The sequence below is a fragment of the Dermacentor andersoni genome, chromosome 4 (assembly GCF_023375885.2).
Source record: "Dermacentor andersoni chromosome 4, qqDerAnde1_hic_scaffold, whole genome shotgun sequence".
In the NCBI taxonomy this organism is placed as follows: domain Eukaryota; kingdom Metazoa; phylum Arthropoda; class Arachnida; order Ixodida; family Ixodidae; genus Dermacentor; species Dermacentor andersoni.
The window spans coordinates 145953239-145975524 of NC_092817.1; the positions used below are offsets into that span (position 1 = coordinate 145953239).

Consider the following 22286-nt stretch of genomic DNA (forward strand, 5'->3'; position numbering starts at 1 on the left):
GGGTCGGATGGGGCTGCTCGGCGTTATGTGACTCTCGGTGCATGGGCGTTGCCGCGAAATCCAGCCCCAGTCCGCTATCTTCGCGGTTAAATGTCTTGTCGATATTCAAAAAGACATTCTAGACAAAATCCAGAATGATTTCTGGCGCCGGGGGTTGCTTTCGTCGGCAGTGCATGGACAGCACGAAAAATTTTCGGGGGGGGGGCTGAAGCCCCATAAGCCCCCCCCCCCCCCCTGGCTACGCCCCTGCATCTCATTCGTAACAATATTTTGACCGGTAAAAAAAGGGGCGGGAGAAGCATAGATAATAAATCCTTGTGGAGTGTCTTGCGCGACACTGCGTACAAGTACGCGATGGAAAAGTGAGCTCGAAGAAAGCAAAGCGCGAAGTAAACTTCAGGCAAGAACTGCAACAAACAAGGGCGTGTGGTATACATTGAAGAAGAAATTGAAAAGTAGAAGCATTAGAAATTGTAATATGCAATACAATATAGAATCACGGGAAGTAAACTATCGCTTAAAGAGCAGCGTGTAAATGTTTGTGATAGATGGCGAAGCAATAAAAACATCACCAGTGAAAACATGGTTGCGAAGAAAAGTATTTTCGTTTGTTTTGTTAACTGCCGTGTACGTAATGTGCCCGAGACAACTGAACATTGTTTTTCCATTGGTTAAAGACTGTTTCCCGAGAGCATGGCTCAGACGCCATCCTCATATGGCGCATTTTTCAGGGGACTCTTGACGAAGGTCTCGAACTTCAACATCCCCCCCCTCACCCAACCACTGCGCAGTGCCCATCGCAAATGTCTTGTGAGGATGAACCGTTAATCTGCATTTTATTTCTAATGGGAATGCACAGCTTGCGGAAAAAGCATATGCAAGATAATAACGCAGAACCAATCATATCTTCACGAATTAAGTTGGCTCCATTGGCAATCCTTCTAAAAAAAATTTTTTATAAATTTGACATTACACCGAGCCGGTACCTCATCTTGATTAGGTGTTCGTGCTTGCGAACCTTCTAGTGAAAAGCATTCTTTTGAAGACCACTCTGGAAATGGGAACAACGTGTTTGGTGGTGACGCTTGATGGTGTGAAACAGTAACAGGTGCAGCTTATGCACCATTTCACATATCTGGTGTAGGCGTCATTGTGCCATGGTATATCTGCAGATATGAATATCAATAGTTTATTCATCAGTTGATGCTTCTTGATTAAGCTGTGTCTGCAGTTATGAATACCACGAAACGAAAATGTATCGTCTAAGCAGCACAGACTATTCCTACATAAGATGCGGTTTCGTGAAAGAATGATCTTATAGTCCGCTCACTTTCAGTATGTAGATGGTGAGTCTAAATCTCTGAAGACTGTATAAATCCCGCAACAAGAACATGTCCTATGGAGAGCCGACAGTATTGCTCGAAGGCTCAAACCTAATTGAGTAGGGCGTGATACCCATATTTTTGTTAATCATTCGTTGGAGAATTTTCCAAAATATACGGCATCTTTGCAGTCTACAAATCAGTGATTAAGAGTCTCAGCCCACGGAGATAAACGTCTGTCTGTTGACCACGGCACAAAGCAGCCCCTCGAATATAAGCAGGTTTAGTTGAAACCGCTTCTGAGGGCAGTTTATAGTAGTTTTCACTACAGGGGTGTACACCTATTCTGCGGACATGCCTAAGTACGCCTTGATATGGCCTACCTAAATAAGGTGCTCGATACAAGGAATCTAGACAAAATGCGCCCCTTAGTGCAGCCCAAATCGTTTGTCGACTCACAGTGAAAATGTATTCTAGGCTGAACCTGGTGTTTAAGAAGTGAATTGTGTCAACAACCGCCTTGAGAAAGATCCAAGGAGAAATTCCTCCGGACCGGCTGCAGTTATTGGACCCATGTGTTTGTACACCAGAGTTTTCAATGTTTTTTTCAATGTTTTGTTTCCATGTGTGAAAAAATCACGGCCTAATGGTTAGAGCATCAGACTGCTACCCTGGAAGGCCGAAGTTGAAATCCCGAAGTTGAATATATTTCACGATGATCCGGCCGGCGAGCAACCAACCCAGGCGAAACCATTGGATAGCAGGCACAGAAAGCTTCGCCTTAATAATATACTATACATTTAAACAAGGTGGCAATCGTTATTATTATGAATTAACTTTGCTTTCTAATAAGCTGACTACGAGTATGTCGCACTTTTAAAGTTTTTCTCCATAGTTGAACGGTCTCTCGTGACTGGTAAATGCTACATTGACGAATAGCTCCATTGATTTTCCGGGATTGCTCTTGATGGTATGCATGACCACGTATTCAAGTAGAAACCCAAATGAGGTAATTTTTCTCATTTCTACTCTGCAAAACTTGGCATTGCTCTAAAGCAAAAAGGGGGCGTACCCGCAGGAACACCAAAGGTCTTGAGCCTAAATAATCGATAGGAGAATACCGTCTCATGCGGTCCCTCTTTAATAACCTGCATAAGCGGGATGACATTGAGTCTCACATTGAGTCATGAGATAACAGTGCCTTTAACTTGCCGGAGGACCTTTGCAGGCACTCCACTTTACGTGAAGATCGCATCCATCTTTTGAATCCTGTGGTGAAAAAGTACATGCCATTGCTGATTCCTTCCCTATTCATTTTTTGTCTATATATAAACCGCTCCTCACGACACTGTGCACCAGCCGTGCTCTTTTGCCGGAACTTGCAGCTCCGTAATGTTTGGCGAGAAACTCATCAGCGATTGCCTCAGGTGTCTGAGGCCATGTTTGTCCTGCGGCCCAGATGGCATCCCGGCCGCCATTATCAAAGCCTACGGCCATACCTTTGTCCCTGTGTTGATATCAGTCCTTATTAACTGTTTGAATAATACTGATTTCCCGCAGGCTTGGAAAACCACTCGTGTTTTTACTGCCTTTAAATCTGGCATCAAAACGGACGTCACAAGGTATCTGCTGATTTCTCTTCGTTCTGCAAACTGCAAGCTTTTCGATTTAGCTATTTATGATATATTGTTAGTCACTGCGAAAAAAAAATTCTATTTCCAAATCACTCTAGATTTCTTTGTAAGTGCTCAAAACCCCCAAGCTTGTCAGCTTTATGATGTAGGTTTCCGCTCCGCTCACGCAAAGGGGACCAGTTTATGCGCTGTACTACGACCTCAGCAAAGCCTTCAACGTAGTCACTCATTCCCTACTGCTTGCGCACGGCGGCGTCGAAGCTGCTCTTCTACTTCTACTACGCAGCCATCTCGTAAATAGGTACTGGTTCTTGAACGTCAATGATAAATCTTCATTTGTTTTTACAGTACCTAATGGTGTGTCCCAAGGTTCCTTGGGACACTGGCGCTGTCTGCCGCTTGATTTTACTTCGTTCTCTGAATGCGCCAGTTAATGCGGCTGACTCTAAGTTCGTGGAAAACAAGAGTTCTGTCACACTCTCCTAAAACACATATTATCGTCTTCCCTCATTCTGTGGATCATGCAGTGCTGACGAGAGTTGTTCAAATAAACGACCTCGGTGTGCTTTTTGATAGTACGTTGAGCTTCTCCGCCCACTCTAAGCGCTCAGCCTCACGAGGCATGCATGCGTTCGGTTCCTTCTGCAGACTTCAGTGAGATTTTTTTACTCAACTTCCCGTCCTGAAATTGCTTGCATTCATCTGTCTCTCGATATTTGGATATCCCTAGTGGTGTAGAATGGCACGAGCAAATCAAATAGTGTTTCAATTGAAGGTGCGTAGAAAAATGTTATTATTATATGCAAACATCGTTTGCTGGCTTCCCGCTGCAACAACTTTTCAAGTCTGTATAATTATGCGACACTTGCCTCACTTACCTGCAGACGTAGACTTACCAACGTCCTCTTTTCATACAAAATCATTCATGAAATTATTACATATTCTTTTCTAGTAGCTTCTGTGCACGGGTTGCACACAAGACTAACAGCAAACATAGGTCCTTCCAGGTTCCTGCCTCTTTCATAAGACGTGCCTCTCAACAGAACGGAAAATCTCTACAACAGCCATTTACTCCATCTTGATATCTCTCTAAACGTGTTCTCTTCTTTCTTTTGCAAGCTTCACACTTTCTTTTAAAATTTCTTTCTACGTACCCTCCCCTCCTGACTCGGCATTGTTTCGCTTTCCTTCCCTAAATGTTTTCCGTTTTGTAACTGCTTGTTACTGCTGTATTGTGCTTAATCACGTAGCCCTTTATCCAGTTATACTTGTTTTTCTTTTTCTGTGGCTCAGCACCCACACTTCAGTGTTGTTCTTGGACACACTAAATGACTGATTGATTGAATTATTATTATTATTATTATTATTAATATTATTATTATTATTATTATTATTATTATTATTATTATTATTATTATTATTATTATTACGGTAGCACAGTAGTTGCATTTAAAACGAAATGATACAAATTTGTACTGACCTCAATTTGTCCAGTGCGCTTCTCAGAGTATCGCACCCGCTGCCACCTGCCGGCCATGTCTCGCTGAGTGGCGTAGAACAACTTGCTCATGCCAGGTGCACGGCCAGCGTAGAACTTCACTTGGTCGTCCTGCGTGCCTGACTGGTGGTACCACCCAGTGAAGCAAAAAGGCCCTTCCGCGAGGCTCGAAAGTTGGGCAACAGAGAGGCCGCCTGCTGGTTGCTCTGTCGTCGCATAAGCGCACCAGCCGTCCCCTGCGTGCGTGTCGGAAGCGATGAAGAAAAGTGTGGCTCTCAAAAGTGAATGACGCACGGGAGGCTTTTGAGTCGAGCTGGCTATTCAGCAATGTGCAACGTACAATCCGTGTCTTGAAGGAAGCGAACACTACATAGCAGTACATCTGGATATTAAACATCCCCAGCATATTATAGGTCAGCGATTTACTCTACATACATTACATTTTCCTTCACGCCAAGCCTACATATATATATATTGAAGAGCATATAAATACGTTTAAATGGCGTAAAAGGACAAATAAATATTGTGCAGCTGTGGTTTTATTGTCTTTCAAATCCTATTCCAAATACTCAGAGTTGAGAACGGACAAGGACGGGTGTCGAATTGAATTAAGAGTTCTCATGAGACTGCCAAGAGATATGAGCCGGAACGTAATTACTTGTGATTATTTTAAAAGCATGTTCTTATCATAAAATTCATCTTATTATTTTTTATATCTTCAGTTAGAGGTATCCAGGATATGAGTTCCCATATATTCGCAAAATTTTGGAGGCTCATTGCTGTTTAAAGAGCCTGGTAGATTGCTTGAAAAAAGGCAAGAAAGATGACATGAGGTACATCTCTGTGCCTCGTGTCAACTCAAGTGAGTAATACTCGTCGAACTAGCAAACTAGCAATTACAGAAGAGGCTTCACTAGCCTGTCATACTGAGCTGTCGCACTCCAGCGAAATAAGTTTTGATGGAAACCTTCTGCTGGAAACATAACACCGGGCAAGTAAATAAGTGGCTACGGAACTTTGGAAATGAAGTGCGATCGCAAGCGTTCATTCCCAAAATTTCGCGTTGATTAAGCAATATTGCAGTTGAATGGGAATTTCGCAATTCGCTCATCCTTTCAGTCACTCGGTGTTGCATATATAAAGCTTTCTGACAAGAAAGGTCTCGTTATTTTACTGACAAGCGGTTCACCTTGAACATTAGTGGACCACCACGCGCTACTATTCGCAATTGTCATGCGTGCTTCTAACTATTTTTCTTGCAAATAAATCTCATTACCGCTTTCTAATACAGAAAAAAATATGTTTGATTAGGTTAGCCTATTATTATTTCCGTTGAACTACTGGACACCGCGTAGAAAACATTACTTAATGAACATAATAATAAAAAATATGTTTAAAAAACGCAGAAACGCCTGTGAACATTTCGCCTTCATACGTCTCCCCCCCCCCCCCCCGCCTCTTTTTTGTGTTTTGCACTCCAACTACTTATTCGGTGAAGTACCAGTAAACCTAAACTTATTAATTTCCTTGTTTTAGTTTTAAATACGCGTGACCCGCTTAGATAACCAAATATATCGGAAACGATGATCTAAGAAAAGGTTGTCGCATGTTGTGCGAGAGTACTAATTCACTTTGCTCGAAGGATCTAGCCCGGGGAAATCTGCACGCTACCCGCGGTAGGACCAAGGAAAGAAAGCATGAGAGGTGCCTTACAAAAATGAGTTGAGTTGTCTATAGAAAGTCTATAAACTTCTTTGGACGACTTTGTTTTTCTATAGATTTGGTCTTTTGTTCATGTAAAGTCTACAGACTGTGTGTTAACACAAGGTGATAAGGTCTCTACTTCTTTTTGTCTACTAACATTCTATAGTCGGTCTATAGAAAAAGGCGATAAAGTGTTTGTATCTTTTTCTACTTCCTCTCTATAGACTATCTATAGACTATAGTAAATACAGTCTCTATTTTGTTCATTCTTTGTGTATAGATTGCCTATTGAAGAAAGCAAATAAGATGATTGTTTCTTTTTGTCTGCTTTCGCTCTATAGACTACCTATAGACAAAAGTCAATATCGCCTCCATGCATTATTGTTCATTCTTCGTCTATAGACTGCCTGTAGACGAATATCGATAGGGTGTTGATTCTTTTTGTCTACTCATGGTTTATAGATTGCCTGTAGAAGTCGATAAAATGCTTGTTTCTATTTATCTACTTTCGCTATATCGACTACCTATAGACGAAAGTCGATATCATCTCTATATGTTATTGTTCATTCTTCATCTATAGACTGTCTATAGACGAGAGTCGATAGGGTGTGGATTCTTTTTGTCCCCTCCCGTTTTATAAATTGTCTATAGGAGAAAGTCGATAAGTTGTTTGTTTCTTTTTGTCTACGTTCGCTTTATAGGCTACATGTAGACAAAAGTCGATATCGTCTCTATATATTATTGTTCATTCTTCTTCTACAGACTGCCCTTGCGGTACCGCCGGCAATATCCTCGAGCACCGTGCTACTCGGTACGCCTCTATCTAAAACGGAAACTGCACGATCTATCCGATAATTGGCGCGCAACGCCACTAGAACTGACTGGAGCAGCTCCTCCCTCCCCGCCCCTCCGTATAGAACTTTCGCATAGGGTTTTTGGACCCTTCCATGAAGCTAAAGCTACCACAAGGCTCTCTTTCGCTGCGATGCAACAATATTGTGCCACTTCTAGCTGGGTATGAACGAGAAGAAAGGGGCTTAACGGAGGGGCTCGATTTTCGGTAAGACCACGTACTCGTCACGCCTGCGCCAGAGAGGATGTGCCACATCCACTGCTTTGGCTTGTGAGTTCTGGAGCTGGCTAACACTCCCAGGGTTAGTTCCAGTGATAACACATAAATACCCCAGAAAGTGTATGGGAAGACGGCGCTATGGTGGCTCAGTTGGTAGAGTATGGCACGCGTAATGCGAAGACGTGGGATCGTTCCCTAACTGGGGCAGGTTGTTTCTCATCCTCTTTCATTTCCATTATTTATAATTTCTTTATTTTAGTTAGTAAATACAAGTAATTTCACCTGGCTCGTCCTTAGTGTCTTTGTTTGTTGGCTTCTTATTCTAGCTAGGTATCACAGTCACAAAGCTATTTGTTTCCTCATTTCGGTGAGTGATACCTTTTCTTGTGAGACTTAACGGTGTGAGGAGAATATTCAACTTCTCATCTGCATCATTCTCCGCGATGACGAACAGAGCCTTCTACCCTGTGTAACGGCGTATCACATCGATTTATAATTATTCACCGTGAAAAAACTGCTTCGAATATGGCCCCATGCCTCACAAGCCAAGCAAGTTAAACGTGCATTAATTACTGCAGTCAAAAGGTCCGCAGTGAGCGACTGTAATTTCGATTCACACCTCCGGGCGAAGCCACAGACGAAGTGTTTGCTCTGCTTTTTCGTTTTATTTTCCTTCCCTAATACCCTTTCCTATGCGCAGGGTATTAAACCGCAGATGCTTCTGGGTGACCTTCATGCGTTCCTTCACTTTTTTTTCTCTCTCTCTCTTTCTCACCTACTGTCTTGCTTGCCGGGTTTGTGAATCTTCGTTGACTTCTTTTTTCAGCCTGCCATCCCCGTTTCTCTGGCATTTTTTTATTCCTCCGGGTTACTTACTTTGCTTTCCAAATGACCTATTTGGAAATCCTAGCTTTTGAAGTACAAATATTCGCGCGCTTCAGCCAGCCATTTCTTTTCAGCTATGTTCGATAGTTGAGCTTAAAAACTAGCTTTGCTTCATGCTTCTATGACCTACAAAGGCACCCCCACTATGTCACCCAGGACTGTTTTATGTGCAATTTATCCGTGAGCCCTCAAAACGGATCAGCTCCCCGGTTTTTGGGTAATTTGTAACTCCGACAAGATCTCTGTTTTTAAGCACAATCGCATCTGCTAATATTATCAGAGGCCGCATTAGGTTTTCCCTAATCACTTCCACCACCTCCTATTTAAGGCAGCCCCAAAATGCTATCTTTCACTGCAGCAGCATATCCGCTTTCGCGTCATCCTCAGGCGCGAAGGAGACTAATGATGCTATTCGACCTCAGGAGCAAAAAATGTCCACCGAAATGCCTCGCCTTTGAGGTCGGCCCGGGTACCTCCAGTGTGATCTCAGGGGTTGCGAGCAAACCGCTTATATAGTGTCGGGAAATACACATCGATAGCGCAAATGTGAAGTCGAGAGGACCAGCCACTCTCCTTCAGAGGTATTCTCCATGTTGAAGAGTGCTGAACATTCACTTCAACAAGCTCTCGTTGGAATGTCGTAAGTCACATAATAAGATGACGCAGCGATAGTGGGATGGAAGGGGTGCGGCGCACATAGGTGATTTGGTAAATGGAGCATCGCGGCAACGTAGTTAAAAGGAAAGGAAATGGCGGCGGGGCGCCCTGAACAAGCCCGTCACTCCATCTATCAGGTCAGTAGAATTTAAAACTGGCCATCGGGTATCAATCAGGTCTTCAGATGAACAGAGAGTACATATGGGCGACAACACTATCGCATGCCATTCGCTGTGATGGAACGTGATGAGTTATGAGCTTCTTTTTTCCGCTTTACTGGTTTTCAGCTGTAACGGGCCAAATACCGAAACAGGTGGGGTTTTCTAAGCACGCTGCAGATAAAATAGTCTATGTTTTCATGGAGTTTAGGCGTAGAGTACACATTTGTGACTATTTCAATATTCAGTGGAATATTAATACTAGTGAAGCTCTGTTTTACTTCTTCAGACACTGAAGACGTATGACATGCGGTTAAATTTATTTTGAACAGATACAATCAAACTGCAACTCCGAAAGGGATAAAGGGCACAAAACAAGACAAGCAACGCTCAACACTTAAGTTTCGCTTACATAGAGAATTTTTCAATGAATGGGATCTCCCATCTTACCTGTCTTGAGTGTGTGGTCTTGGGTAGGTCCGTGCTTCATCTCGGCAACCCTGCGTGCCTGAAAGCAGGCCTGTTTGCTGCAATTGGTAGATACCCAGTCTGGACATATCCCATCTTCAAACGAGCAATGGCCTGTGAAGGAAGAAACACAACTTGATTAAGGCACGTTATCTGGCTTGTTCCTAGAGAAGCGTTGTGTCCCCTATGTACCGTTAGCCGTGAAGCACTGCACTTTTTTAATGAAGCATTTTTGGGTAATCGTTACTGGCGCAGAACATTTCTGTAGCACTGTTCTTACGCAACTGGGCAGCGCAGACGCACATGTTGCAATCTGCATGCAGCGAAGTTATTTTGAGTGGTTAAATATACAACGCTATATACAACTAAACACGATCCGTACAATTCTTATTTTCATTTAGAGAAAAGCGTAGTCTCATACAATGTTTATGGATTGCACAAGTAATAAATTGCATATGTCATGCAAAGTATATGTTTATATAATCTATACTGATATATATCGGTGGCTCAGGTACATGCAGAGAACATAAGGTGGGCTCAGTTCGACCTTGGTCATGAGAAGAATCGTGTGGAGAGGTGCATGCAGAAATATCAACGACACATATGTAATATATCGCTCATGTCACAGTACAGATATGTAAGTACACATCAGATGTGTATGCCACCTTCGTTACAGTGGCTCGTAGACATTCTTGAGTACTTGCCAGGCGTGGGCATATACACAGTGGTACACACGCAGTGGTCCAAGAATGGAGATATCTCAAATGAACATAAGAAACTTTACACAAACTGTCGAATATATATTCTCTTGCGAGCACTGTTTGACGAGGAGCATGAGAAAGGATGAGAAGTACATGTTCGCGGTTATCTTTGGTTCGAGTAAACGGAAGATCACCGCGAAGTTGTGTCTCTCACCCTTCCTAATACGTTGAACCCATTGAAAAATTCTGTGAGTATATATCTAATTATTTATACTTATTGTTTATTTTTTTATTCAGGAATAGCAATAAAGGCCCATAGATGCGGGTATTACATACGGGTGGGGGCGGGGGAGGGCAGAAAGGATACAATGTAGCACTTTTTACACTATTACACAATTAAATGCATTACATTGCCTACAATAACTTGAACGAAAGCATATATATATATATATGTGTGTGACGTATCACCACATCGATTTCACTGCTGCGACTACGCATGAGCATAGCGATTTCATCCGCCTTCACGCCGGGAAGCGGACTTTGGCATAACTATTAAGGCTTCTACATTACTCGACGACAACAAGCGCAAGGGAAGGTGCGCAGATTTTACATGCAGCGGCACTAAGTGGGACGAGTATCAGTGGCCACTTCTTGGGCGGCGCAATCACTGTACATGGCAGCACCGTAAGGACATGAATGACTGACAATACTCTGCTTTTTGCTGTGCATGTGAGAAGACATTACGGCAAATGTTACCGTTTAAGCGATCGTATTTCTGCTGTAGCTGCCGTGCATACAGCTGTGTTGCTTGCTACATATTGTTATCTCCCTCAGGAAATTACTGCTTTCAGGAGGGGACACTGAAATTAATCCCGGTACTGACTCTGCTCACATTTGCAAGCAGGTCAAGGAAATCGCAGCTAACGTTAAGGACATCAAAGAAAACCGACTGGTCTAAATCAAAATGAAAGTGGATTCTTTGTCGAGACTTGAAGACACGGTTACTTTGTGCCAGTATAAGCTTATGCATATCACCGAAGTTGTTCTGACGCTTGAAACGAGAAGAAATTAATTAGAAAATCACAGTAGGAGACGCAATCTAATGATTCTCCTGCTACCTGAGTAGGAGGATCAAAATATCGGATGATTTGAAACGGCCGTAATAAAATAAATTTTTCAAGGCCTCCTTGTGCTACATCCGATCTCTATTGCCCGTATACACAAATATAAGGAAACCGTCAATTAATGAGAACCCGCCGGTCTTCTTGAGACTGCTTGATAAAAGAAACGAGGTGGCAATTTTCAAACAGTGCCACAAGCTGAAGCGCTTTAGTGTAACCATAAATGAGGAGTATTCCCGGAAATTTTGTGAAATGAGAAGAAAGCTGCGGACAAGTGCAAGCGGAATCCGTGACAAGTGCGACAAAGTCCATTTATCTTTCGACAAATTATGCATCAATAAAGTGGCTTATGTTTGAAACGACAAAAAGAATGATAAAGTTACTGTTAAAAAAGATGACGAAGAAAGACTAAGTAATCCAATGACATGTCGTTTGACGCAAGCGCAAAAATAGGCACGAGAATTTCCAGTGTCCATAGCGCTACTCCAGAGCTTCTACCTTTAGAAACATTCCGCCTTGTATTTCATGGCAATATAACTTCACCCAAAGGAAAACAGTTGCGTATCACCAATTTATCTGCTGGCAGTGGTGTAAACTCATTCTTTAGGAATTCAGTTGCTGCAGCACTACCTACACTTTGCGAGCGCAAGGGAAACCTGGCTGCGTAACGACATAACAGTTGAGCTAGCCTTTCCTCCCCTTTACACAGTGTTTCGTAAGGACCGAATGTACAGAGGCTGGGGTGCAGCTGTTTTAGGAAAAAAAAAAGAGATAGAAGCAACGCCTATCGACGACATTTCCGACCTGGAATGCCTATGCGTAAGATTATCATGTTGAGGGTGTTGCTTTGTGCTGTACGCCTGTTACAGACCACCTGACGCTGCACCAGATTACTTGATTAAATTACAGGAACCCTTAACTGTTTAACGAAATGATATTTTTTCGATCGGCGATTGGAAACAGCATAGTATCGATTGGGAACACTTCCAGGCAAACAAAAAGGATGATCAAAACACAAATATTATTTTTGATATAATGCTGACACATGATCGAATGCAAGTGATTAAGCCACCCGTATAAAGGGTCGTCATGATCTACATTAAACCTTGTCGCGTGTTTTCTGACCACATCGTGTCAGTTGAAGATTGTCTACCAGACAATAAATACCTTGTTGCTGTTTCCTTGCCTATTGTTAAGGCTACTGGTGTTAAAACTGCTAAAACCAAGTATTTCAAAGATTACTCTAGAGCTGATGACGCTAGTGTGGTTGAATACATTGACTCTTGCCTTAGGGGTTTCACTGATAGTGATATTGATGGGAGCACACTGTAGACACCTTAATTGAAGCGTACAGGCATTGCATTAACACATTCGTTCCTACTAAAACTAAAAAAAAGTCAACAAAAGCACGCCTTTGTAACACGTAGTATAAATCGACTAAAGCGGACAATAAAACGAATGAAAAAGATGCATGCATGTACGACAGTTATCCCTGAATTACAAAACCAACTGATATGCGCTGCATATCACTCAAAACATTTCTACTTGAACACAGCGTTGCCCAAATTTATAAAGAATGCGCCGGCTAAGTTCTGGGGTACCTAGGCGATATGGAGAAGCCTGTTACCAAAATCTAAGTTGGTGGAACCATTCTTAAGGACTCGAATGCAATCGCACAACACTTAAGCCATAACAGAGAGTTAGAATTGGAACTCTAAGCCCTTGGAACCTAAAGTAGTTAGCGGGCCGCAACATGCGTAGACGGCAATGTAGCTTTGGATATTTGCGTTAGGGTCGACCCAAAGGCCCTAAACTTGAAAAATTGCGTAGGTTCCCAAACGGCCTTGGGTAGCTCGCGTGAGCGACGAGCGGTCGCGTGATAGCCACGAGAGACATAGCAGGCGCAGAAAGAGGGTTAACCGAGGGGCCCGATTTTTATAAGTGATATAATGAGAAGCCAACAAACACTGGCACCAAATACAACATAGGGCGAATTACTTGTGCTTAATAAATGAAATAAAGAAGCCATAAATGAATGGAAATGAAAGCGGATGAAAAAAACATGTTGCAAGTGGAAAAAGATTCCACAGCCTTCGCATGCGAAGGTTGTGGGATCGTTTTATCTAAATTTAACGTAAATTTCTTTCGGAACGCTTGCAAACATAACGTAAGATTGCCAGATTTATTATAGTGTTCCCCCGGTGTCTGGTAAATTTTATTTTGGGTGTATTTGTACTTATGGCAGGGCATTACATAAAATAATGCACCTCTCTTACAACGGACAAATAATTAACGGTGTGGGGCATCTGCATACATAATATTTTGCAATGCACACAAATGACGCTTTGCCCTAGACATGATCCATAACGTGTCCCTTATTTTCGCCTAATATGAGGAGATTCACAGGTTTGCACTCTTCACCGAGCAGACCGGAATGACTAGCGACTATCCACATACAGCGCCTGAAAATTAGCTGACAACGAGTATTCAGTAATTACATACAGGGGCGTGGGCAGGCATCTTTCTTTTCATTTGGGGCTGGGGGGTCGTCATCATCATCATCAGCCTGGTTACGCCCACTGCAGGGCAAAGGCCTCTCCCATACTTCTCCAACTGCCCCGGTCATGTACTAATTGTGGCCATGTTGACCCTCCAAACTTCCTAATCTCATCTGCCCACCTAGCTTTCTGTCGCCCCCTGCTACGCTTCCCTTCCCTCGGAATCCAGTCCGTAACCCTTAATGACCATCGGTTATCTTCCCTCCTCATTACATGTCCTGCCCATGCCCATTTCTTTTTCTTGATTTCAACTAAGATATCATTAACTCGCGTTTGTTCCCTCACCCAATCTGCTCTTTTCTTATCCCTTAACGTTACACCCATCATTCTTCTCGTCATCCTCAATTTAAGTAGAGCCCTTTTCGTAAGCCTCCAGGTTTCTGCCCCGTACCTGAGTACTGGTAAGCCACAGCCGCTATACACTTTTCTCTTGAGGGATAATGGCAACCTGCTGTTCATGATCTTGGAATGCCTGCCAAACGCACCCCAGCCCATTCTTATTCTTCTGATTATTTCATTCTCATGATCCGGATCCGCGGTCACTACCTGCCCGAAGTAGATGTATTCCCTTACCACTTGCAATGCCTCGCTACATATCGTAAACTGCTGCTCCTTCCGAAACTGTTAAACATTACTTTAATTTTCGGCATATTCATTTTTAGACCCGCCCTTCAGCTTTGCCTCTCCAGGTCAGTGAGCATGCATTGCAATTGGTCCCCTGAGTTACTAAGCAAGGTAATATCATCAGCGAATCGCAACTTACTAAGGTATTCTCCAATAACTTTTATCCCCAATTCTTCACAATCCAGGTTTCTGAATATCTCCTGTAAGCATGCTGTGAATATAATTCAAGAGATCCTATCTGCCTGCCTGACGCCTTTCTTTATTGGGATTTTGTTGCTTTCTTTATGGAGGACTAAGGTGGCTGTGGAGCCGCTATAGATATCTTACAGTATATTTACATATGGCTCATCTACACCCTGATTCCGCAATGCTTCCATGACTGCTGAGGATTCGACTGAATCAAACGCTTTCTTGTAATCAACGGAAGCCATATATAAGGGTTGGTTATAATCGGCGCATTTCTCTATCACCTGATTGATAGTGTGAACATGGTCTATTGATGAGTAGCCTTTACAAATCCTGCCTGGTCTTTGCCTGGTCTTTGTCCTGCCTGGTCTTTGCCGCTATGTCATTTTTTCTATTTTTCATCACAATTCACGGTCATCTTCTAAACCACATATAGTTTATTGCAGTGCCTACAAGTCCGTGTTCCATGGTTATTCCGAAATGTCCTACTCATTGGAAAATGTGGGAGTTTTCTATTTCCTTTCCCATTCCTTCTGGTCTGTTTTACTTAGCGTAGCCGGTTTAGTAAAGAGTTAATAAAACGCGACATCCTCACAGTGATAAATGGTAGACTCCTACGTTCATATATATGCATTACGGTTCGCTGGGGCTCAGCCACACTAGCGTCGTTTTAACTAGACACGAGCGAGTCTAGTCACATTCGGTAGTGACACAGATGAAGATGACAGCGCTTACGCACATATTTTCAAGTGCGTGAAATGAACTGGCCCACTCTTTGCAGGTTTGAAGTTGCTTCGGTCAGATGCACTAGGGCATACACGGAGCTTGCGAAATGATTTTGGCCCCACGAGCCCACTTACTCCGATTGCATCGAGTTGGCGTAAATGAAGCTAGTGAAGGCATGCGCTCAACAAACTGTTACGCCTGGCATTGACTTTCTTTTTCGGCGTGAGCTTCACGTGGGAAAGATACAAAACGGTGAGGCACTTACGAGCTGCGGCAATTGACACATTGGTGAATAGCAGAACCAGAGAAGTCGCAAAAAGAAGTTCAACGCGATACGCTTGCGCTGTCAAAGCTGTGGGTCCTCGGTCAGGCACCATCGTAGAGGCAAGTGCATGGGTGGTGGGCCTGTGAAATCGTATGCCGTCTTCCCCAGGTGTAGGGAGGCGGAACTTCGATGCGAGAAAGACAGCTGACGTTTTGTGCGAGCGACCGGCACGGATCGGATATTTCCCGATAAGCTCTGCGTGGGCATTATCTAGGTGCTCGAACACATACTGAGATAGAGCTGTGTACGAGACGGGGCAACATTTACGTGCCCAGACAACATTTCACATCCAAAAAAAAATTATCCCCATCCGTCAAGCTTGTGTCTGTTTTCATTTCAACAAATGCTTTTTTTTTTTTTGCTTACGATTATACTGGTCAAATCAATTCTGCATTTGCAGCATTACGGACGCACTAACAGACACTTATATGGTGCACCACTGGGAGTCCGCTAGCTAAGAGTGACGTTTATAGTTTACTCAGTAAATATTGTTCTGTGTGTTCGGTGATAAGTGAAAAACCTTTTGCGTTCAGAATGGTTAGCTGCATTGCTATTTACAGTTTTGATGTGCAAGATGTACAAAAATTGCGATTCCGCCCGCTTTTAAAGAGACAAAAACTTCTGTTGAGACTCTCTACACAAGCCAGTTCTTACGCGAGAACTTTGTGAATAAGTCTGTACATATGGATATCCGCATTGACTCCTTACCTTAATCCATAAGCACAATTTAATTGTTCCGTTTAGGGGTGGCCCGTGGTGTACCTTACGTCCATTCTTTATGTCCGCAGACCTTACGTCCATACTTGCGATCTAACGTCTCCCTTTTAACAAAAATGTTAAATCTCTTCATCGCGTGCACATATCTACCAAACATCACATGCAGCGAAGTATCTGCCTTATTAGTAACTACACAAAAGCATGCCGCGCAGAGCAGCACAACACAGACTAATTACACAGGGTGCAATGCTTCATTAGTAAAGACGGGTATGGAAACATTCATATTACTGAAGGTGGGAAGAAGCGTATGGAGAAGTCGCATGTGTCACATGGATCAACACTGACTTTGCATTTGCGTCTTACATTGACGCGTAGATCTTCTGGAGAGCTAATTGTCAAGACTCATTTCGATATATAGAACATTTTATTTAAGGACATGAACAGATGGGATGGTTGGTCGAGATTCATCTTCCGAGCTGTGGAAAATTTTATTTATTCGATGTGAATAGAATACAAACCCGTACTTAGGAATCATATGTACCGTTTGAATGCCATTTGACTTACCGGAATTCTCGGTGCACGACTCATGATCAAGAAACTAGCTAGGCTGGCGCTCTGTCTGCTGCATGCCACACGGGTCTGTCGATAGATCGAAGCAAAGCGTAAGCGTATACATGACATGGTAATCTTGGCACATGCGACGCTGCACCAGCTGCGTGCACTCAGAAAGTAAGCACGGCTTATCAGTAGAATAGCTAGAGGGAAGCGATGAAACTGGTTGATCTTGCTTCCTAGCCAACCAAGTACAGTAAGAGCATCGGCTGCGGCCACCCGCCGCGGTATGTGAGTGGTTATGGTGTTGAGCTGCTCCGCATGAAGTCGTGGGTTCGATACCGACCACGGTGGACGCATTTCGCGGGGGGCAAACTGTGAAACCGCTCGTGCTCTTAGGTTTTGGTGCACATTAAACAACTCAAGGTGAAAATTAACCTGTAGTTCCCTGCTACAGTGTTCGTCCTAATCGTCTCGTGTTTCAGGCATAAAAAAAAAAAACGCACTGTGTCTTTTCTCTCTCTCTCTTTTCTTTTTTTTTGCAACGATGCCCTCTAGACTATTGGTGAAAAAACAGGTCGATTGTAGCACACCCTGAAATTTCGATACGTCGAAGCGGAATTGAGCAACATTAATGACATATCGGGCTTCACCATTGTGCCTGTATAGATATCCGTCACGCCGAAATCGCCGCGATGGTGCAGGCAATCGCATGAGCGTGTCCAATACAATAAGCCGTCTGACAGGCTAATCGTCATAGGAAGACTACAAGTCGACTATGTAGCGCTGATAGACTTGAAAGAAGGGTGGGTCTCAGCTAGATGTGCTAGACGTGGATAGCGTGTCCAGGAGTGGCAGACGCCATGCATTGCCTCCAGGCGGCAAGCGCGGAAAGGTCCGACACTTTGACACCAACCAACGCGACAGCAATGCTACCGCCAACATCCGTCGCTCGTTCCCGCTGTTATCCGTTGTGCTGGTGGCGCGCAGCTCGCGTGTGCCTCAAAGTTAGTGTTTTTTGCGATCTTTTTATAATTCGTATTGTTATATGGTGAGTCGGTCCAAACATTCCATGTCAAGCCAGAAAATATTTTTCCGATACAGGGCGAGAATGCGCAGTTAAGCCCATTAGGACTACAGTGGGGAGGCGGAAACTCTGTAAGCCTCCCATTGGACATGTCGAATCGTGTTACAATTACGTCAGGCCTACAGACAGCGCCAATTCCTTCCCTGGTGGTGGACTTCTTAAGAATAAATAAAAGAAGAAATTTAAATATGGGGTTTTACGTGCCAAAAAGACGATCTGATTATAAGGTACGCCGTGGTGGGGTACTCCAGAAATTTGGACCACCTGGTGTCCTTAGCGCGCACTTAAATCTGAGTACACGGGTGTTTTCGCATTTCGCCCTCCATCGAAACGCGGCCGCCGTGGCCGGGATTCAATCTTGCGATCTCGTGCGTTGCAGCCTGTAAGAGTTGTCAGTCGTAGCTGTAGGAAGGAGCTTGACTCTTCGTCCAGGCTTAGGAGAGCAGGATTTATTTACATTATTTACATCTTCGACAAGACATACATCGACAGTCTAACGTGACTCCCAAATGGCGCCTGCAAGACTAACATACAGCAAACAGCTTACGAGCACACAGCTCACGAGTACATTTCGAGCCTGACAACGAGCACTCAGCTCACTACGACGAGCACCCCTAGCAGCCGGCAATCGCTGATTATTTATAGCACTTGGTCCCCCTTGATTCCAAGTGGACGGAAACGTTCGTCCTGTCATCGTTCGACGTCACCGTTCGACGTCACCGTAGATGACCCGCCCTTTTGGAGGAGGCGGGCTCACATACTCGTGTTGCACACACACATAGGTGTAATGGTTCGGAGCCGACGTCAGAGGTGCTTCGTAGAACTCTGCGCCGTCCCTGTTGACGCGGCCGGATAGCACATTGTCTGGTTTCTCGAAAAGCTCATGGGGAGGTTCCGCCAATTACCTCCCCTCGAGAACTCCCCTGAGCTGACCCTGCGCCACGTGGCTGCTGGTTGTCCGCAGTTCTCTGAAGTGCGCCCCGTCCGGTTGGATTGGAACACGTGCAGCGGGCTGAAATTGCTGCAGGCCGATCCTAACAAGCCCAAAACTACGGCCTCTAGGCAACCACGGCGGCTTAGAAATAAATTACAAACGCAACAAATTTGACGCGGACGTCATGCTACTCTTCTGTCGCCCTCCACTCTTCCTTGCCGGCTAGCGCTCCTCTCCACTGACCGCTCTTCACCTCTTTGCCTTATCTTTGCTTCGCCGACCGCTCACCGGTTGGCAGGCGCAACTGCTCAGCCGCGCACGCGAGTGTCGCTATGCGGAGTGCTGGCTTCTGCGTGTCGTTTATGCAGCGTGCCCGCGACTGGAAACCAAACATAAACCTTAGTTTCATTTTATTGCGACGGCAATTATATGGACACTCTAGGCACATTTTTGACATCGTCGTCGCCGTGATGTTCCGTATAAAGTCTAAGAGCGATAACACTGTCACGACGCGCGAACGCTATATGGGCGAGTGAAAGCACGCGAGGTAAGCCCATACTCGCGGGTCACTCAGGAGCACCCGAACGAAGAAAGCGCAGAGCAGGCGCGCCGTCTTCCGTCGCGCGAAAGGCCGTGGGGCGACGGGAGGGAGGGAGTGGGGCGGTGTTGTGCTCCGGCCGCAACTGTGCATTTCGCGACCGATGCAAGGGGAACTGACGACCGCGGCTCAATTTCACGTGCCATATTTGGAGGAAAGCGAGTAGGCAGCGCGGGAGAGATACAGGGGTGGAGGGGGGGGGGGGGGGGGGAGGGCGTTCGGCTTGGACTCCGCCAGCAAGTGCATGGTTTGCATGGCCGCGCGCGCAGTATCTTCTTGAAAGGAATCTGCAAACGACGCATACCTTGGTGCGCACTGTGGTCTCACCGCTCTTGCGTTGCAGCGATAGACTACGCGAACGTCACGTCGCTCGCTGCTGCGGCCGCGTTTGCTCACACCAGCGTTTTGACAGCGAGTGTCCGCGGTAATCGAGTGTGTGATGTGTTCACATTTGCTTGTGCGCGCTGACACCATGCTTGCTAATTCAGTTGGTAAGCGAATGTTTCCATGTTTATACTATGGATAACAGTGCTATCCTTACTTCGTATAGCTGTATCCTAATTTGCTATCGGAATCGATGCTTCGCCTTTCGTGCGAAACAGCGACTTTCGTATTGACGTGTTGAACACAGACGACCTACCCAACACAAGCAGCACTCTGGAGCAGGACATGGCTTCCCAAGAGCTTGCGCATCTGTGGTTTCACGAATGACTTCAACGTCTGTATTGCAGCGCTCTTGATCATTTTCAAGCGTTTTTTTGAAAGCGAAGCTTTTCACCTCTAGCCTGCCTAACCTCTAGCTGCTTACCTCTAGCTCTTACTTCTAAGGATTAAAAATATGGTTCATTCAATACTAGGCCTATATAAAGAAAGAGTTGCACACAGTTGCTGTCAACTGTATTCAAGTGCGAACGAAGCCACTGCGAGAAGTCTCTCTAGTCACCACAGCATTGAGTGCTTACAGACTAAGACATCTCACACAGGTCCAATGGCACGAATCTCGTTAAGCCTAAATAGAGGGATGGGATGGAGGCCTTGATTAGAAACCAGTGCTAATTCGCCAAGTTTCATTGGAGTACCCACGGTGAGCGTGTTTTTAGTGCGAATTCATTGTATGGCTGATGAGGCAGACAATCCAGCGTAGTTGTCGGTGTTAGCGTTACCACCGATGGTCCAAAGTTAATCGAACCCTCGACTATTGCTGGGAGTCGAACCCACGAAATTTAGTGTTATTCAGGCGGAGTTAATAAAGACACAGATAATTAATATATGGTTAATTAAGGCATGCGTGCCCACAACCTTTGGTGTGAACTAAGGTGACGTTAAGGAAGACACACTTATTAGAGTTAATCAAGGCAGTCTACTTCATGACCATTGGCGGGAGTCGAGCCCATGGCCTTTGATGTTAATTAGGGCGAAGTTAATTAAAGCATAAATAATTCGCCTGTAGTTAACTAAGGCTATCGAACCCACGACCTTTGGTGTCAATTAAACGAAGTTAATTAAGATACAGTGAATAAAAGTACAGTTAATTGCACTTGAAACCACACCTTTTTTTTGGAAGTCGAACCCTCGACCTTGCGTTGTGGCACAATGTCTATGCACTGCGCGGGGGTCGCAATGCTTTCGCATTCATGCACGTAAGGGTAAGTGCCCCTTCCACGTAGGAATAACTAAGTGGCCTTTGAATTTTTTCCTATCTGTGAAGAATCAAATATCAAAAAGAAAAGGAACACTAATGTAAAGCTGTTAGAGCGTGCTTTATTTTGTGACCATAGATAATCGTTGCAAGCTGACAACGTACCTTGAGACAGCAATATATTAGAGCGAGCGTCACCTCCGCTTGTTTGTCAACAAATCGGCTTCTTTTTTTTTTCGATCACGCACGTCGGCGCAGGTGCACAAAAAATTATTACAGTGCGAAGCAAGAATAAATGAATGCAAACTCGTCGAACGTACTGTACAGTTGATAGAGAAAGTCTAGAGATCAGGGCCACAGCAAGAAAATTTAATTTCTTTCACTACGATCTTGCAACGTGAAGTTGTCTTAATGCATGACGCTGGGCAAACAGGCGCACGTAGGCAGTGCGACTTGATTTCAGCCTTTATGCCTAGGCTGCGATATAAAAAAAAAGTTAGTGGCATCTATGGTCCCCAAACATTTGCTCTCATGTGTAGGCTAACTTTCACCAAGCAGATCCCGCTGAGGCCCACAGCTACTCCAGTTCGTCTATAGTTTACGCGACTACGCAAGAATTAGTGAATGACGAGAACCAAATGCTTGCAGAACAGAATATCGCTTATCTATCGACTTTGGGGACTAAGAGTAGCCATGGTTTACGCTTCGCAGCTGCACAATTACTGTGGTTCCCCGACATAGTCATCTTGTCGTCTGGTCCGAGCTCGTCAGCCAAAATCGTTTCCTGACACCACACAAATACTTCTGGTTCCGAAGTTTCTCATAGTTGGTCTTCTCGTGAAAGCGGAAATTCTCGCCACCATCAAGGAACATGCTCACAACATTCAAAAACACACACAGCAAGCATAAGTGGCTATGCCGGCTTAGCTCAAGAGCCGTCGTTCGTCGCCGTCTGGCCATCTCAGACGGAAGCGGCTAACTCAGGTGAAGGAAAGAGAAAGCGGTTTCGTTTCTTTCACGCAAAGAAAGTGCCTTTTTATTATTCTATTACTTATATAAGGACTTCAACAGCGAGCACAAGTGGCACATTTTAGTTTATACAATTTTATCATTTATGTTT

At 44.4% G+C, this 22286-nt stretch overlaps 1 protein-coding gene across 1 annotated transcript in view; it reads right to left on the reverse strand.

Moving 5' to 3' along the window:
- LOC140217246 (apical endosomal glycoprotein-like) overlaps positions 1–15793 on the reverse strand; it is a 36413-nt gene extending 20620 nt beyond the window's left edge. Inside the window, exons 1-3 of the mRNA XM_072287648.1 lie at positions 15580–15793; positions 9381–9512; positions 4437–4690 (exon numbers count right to left, since the gene is read on the reverse strand). Coding sequence (XP_072143749.1) covers positions 4437–4690; positions 9381–9512; positions 15580–15691 — 498 coding nt within the window. The 5' untranslated portion in view covers positions 15692–15793. The remainder of the gene's footprint in view (positions 1–4436; positions 4691–9380; positions 9513–15579) is intronic.
- Positions 15794–22286: the final 6493 nt, after the last annotated feature.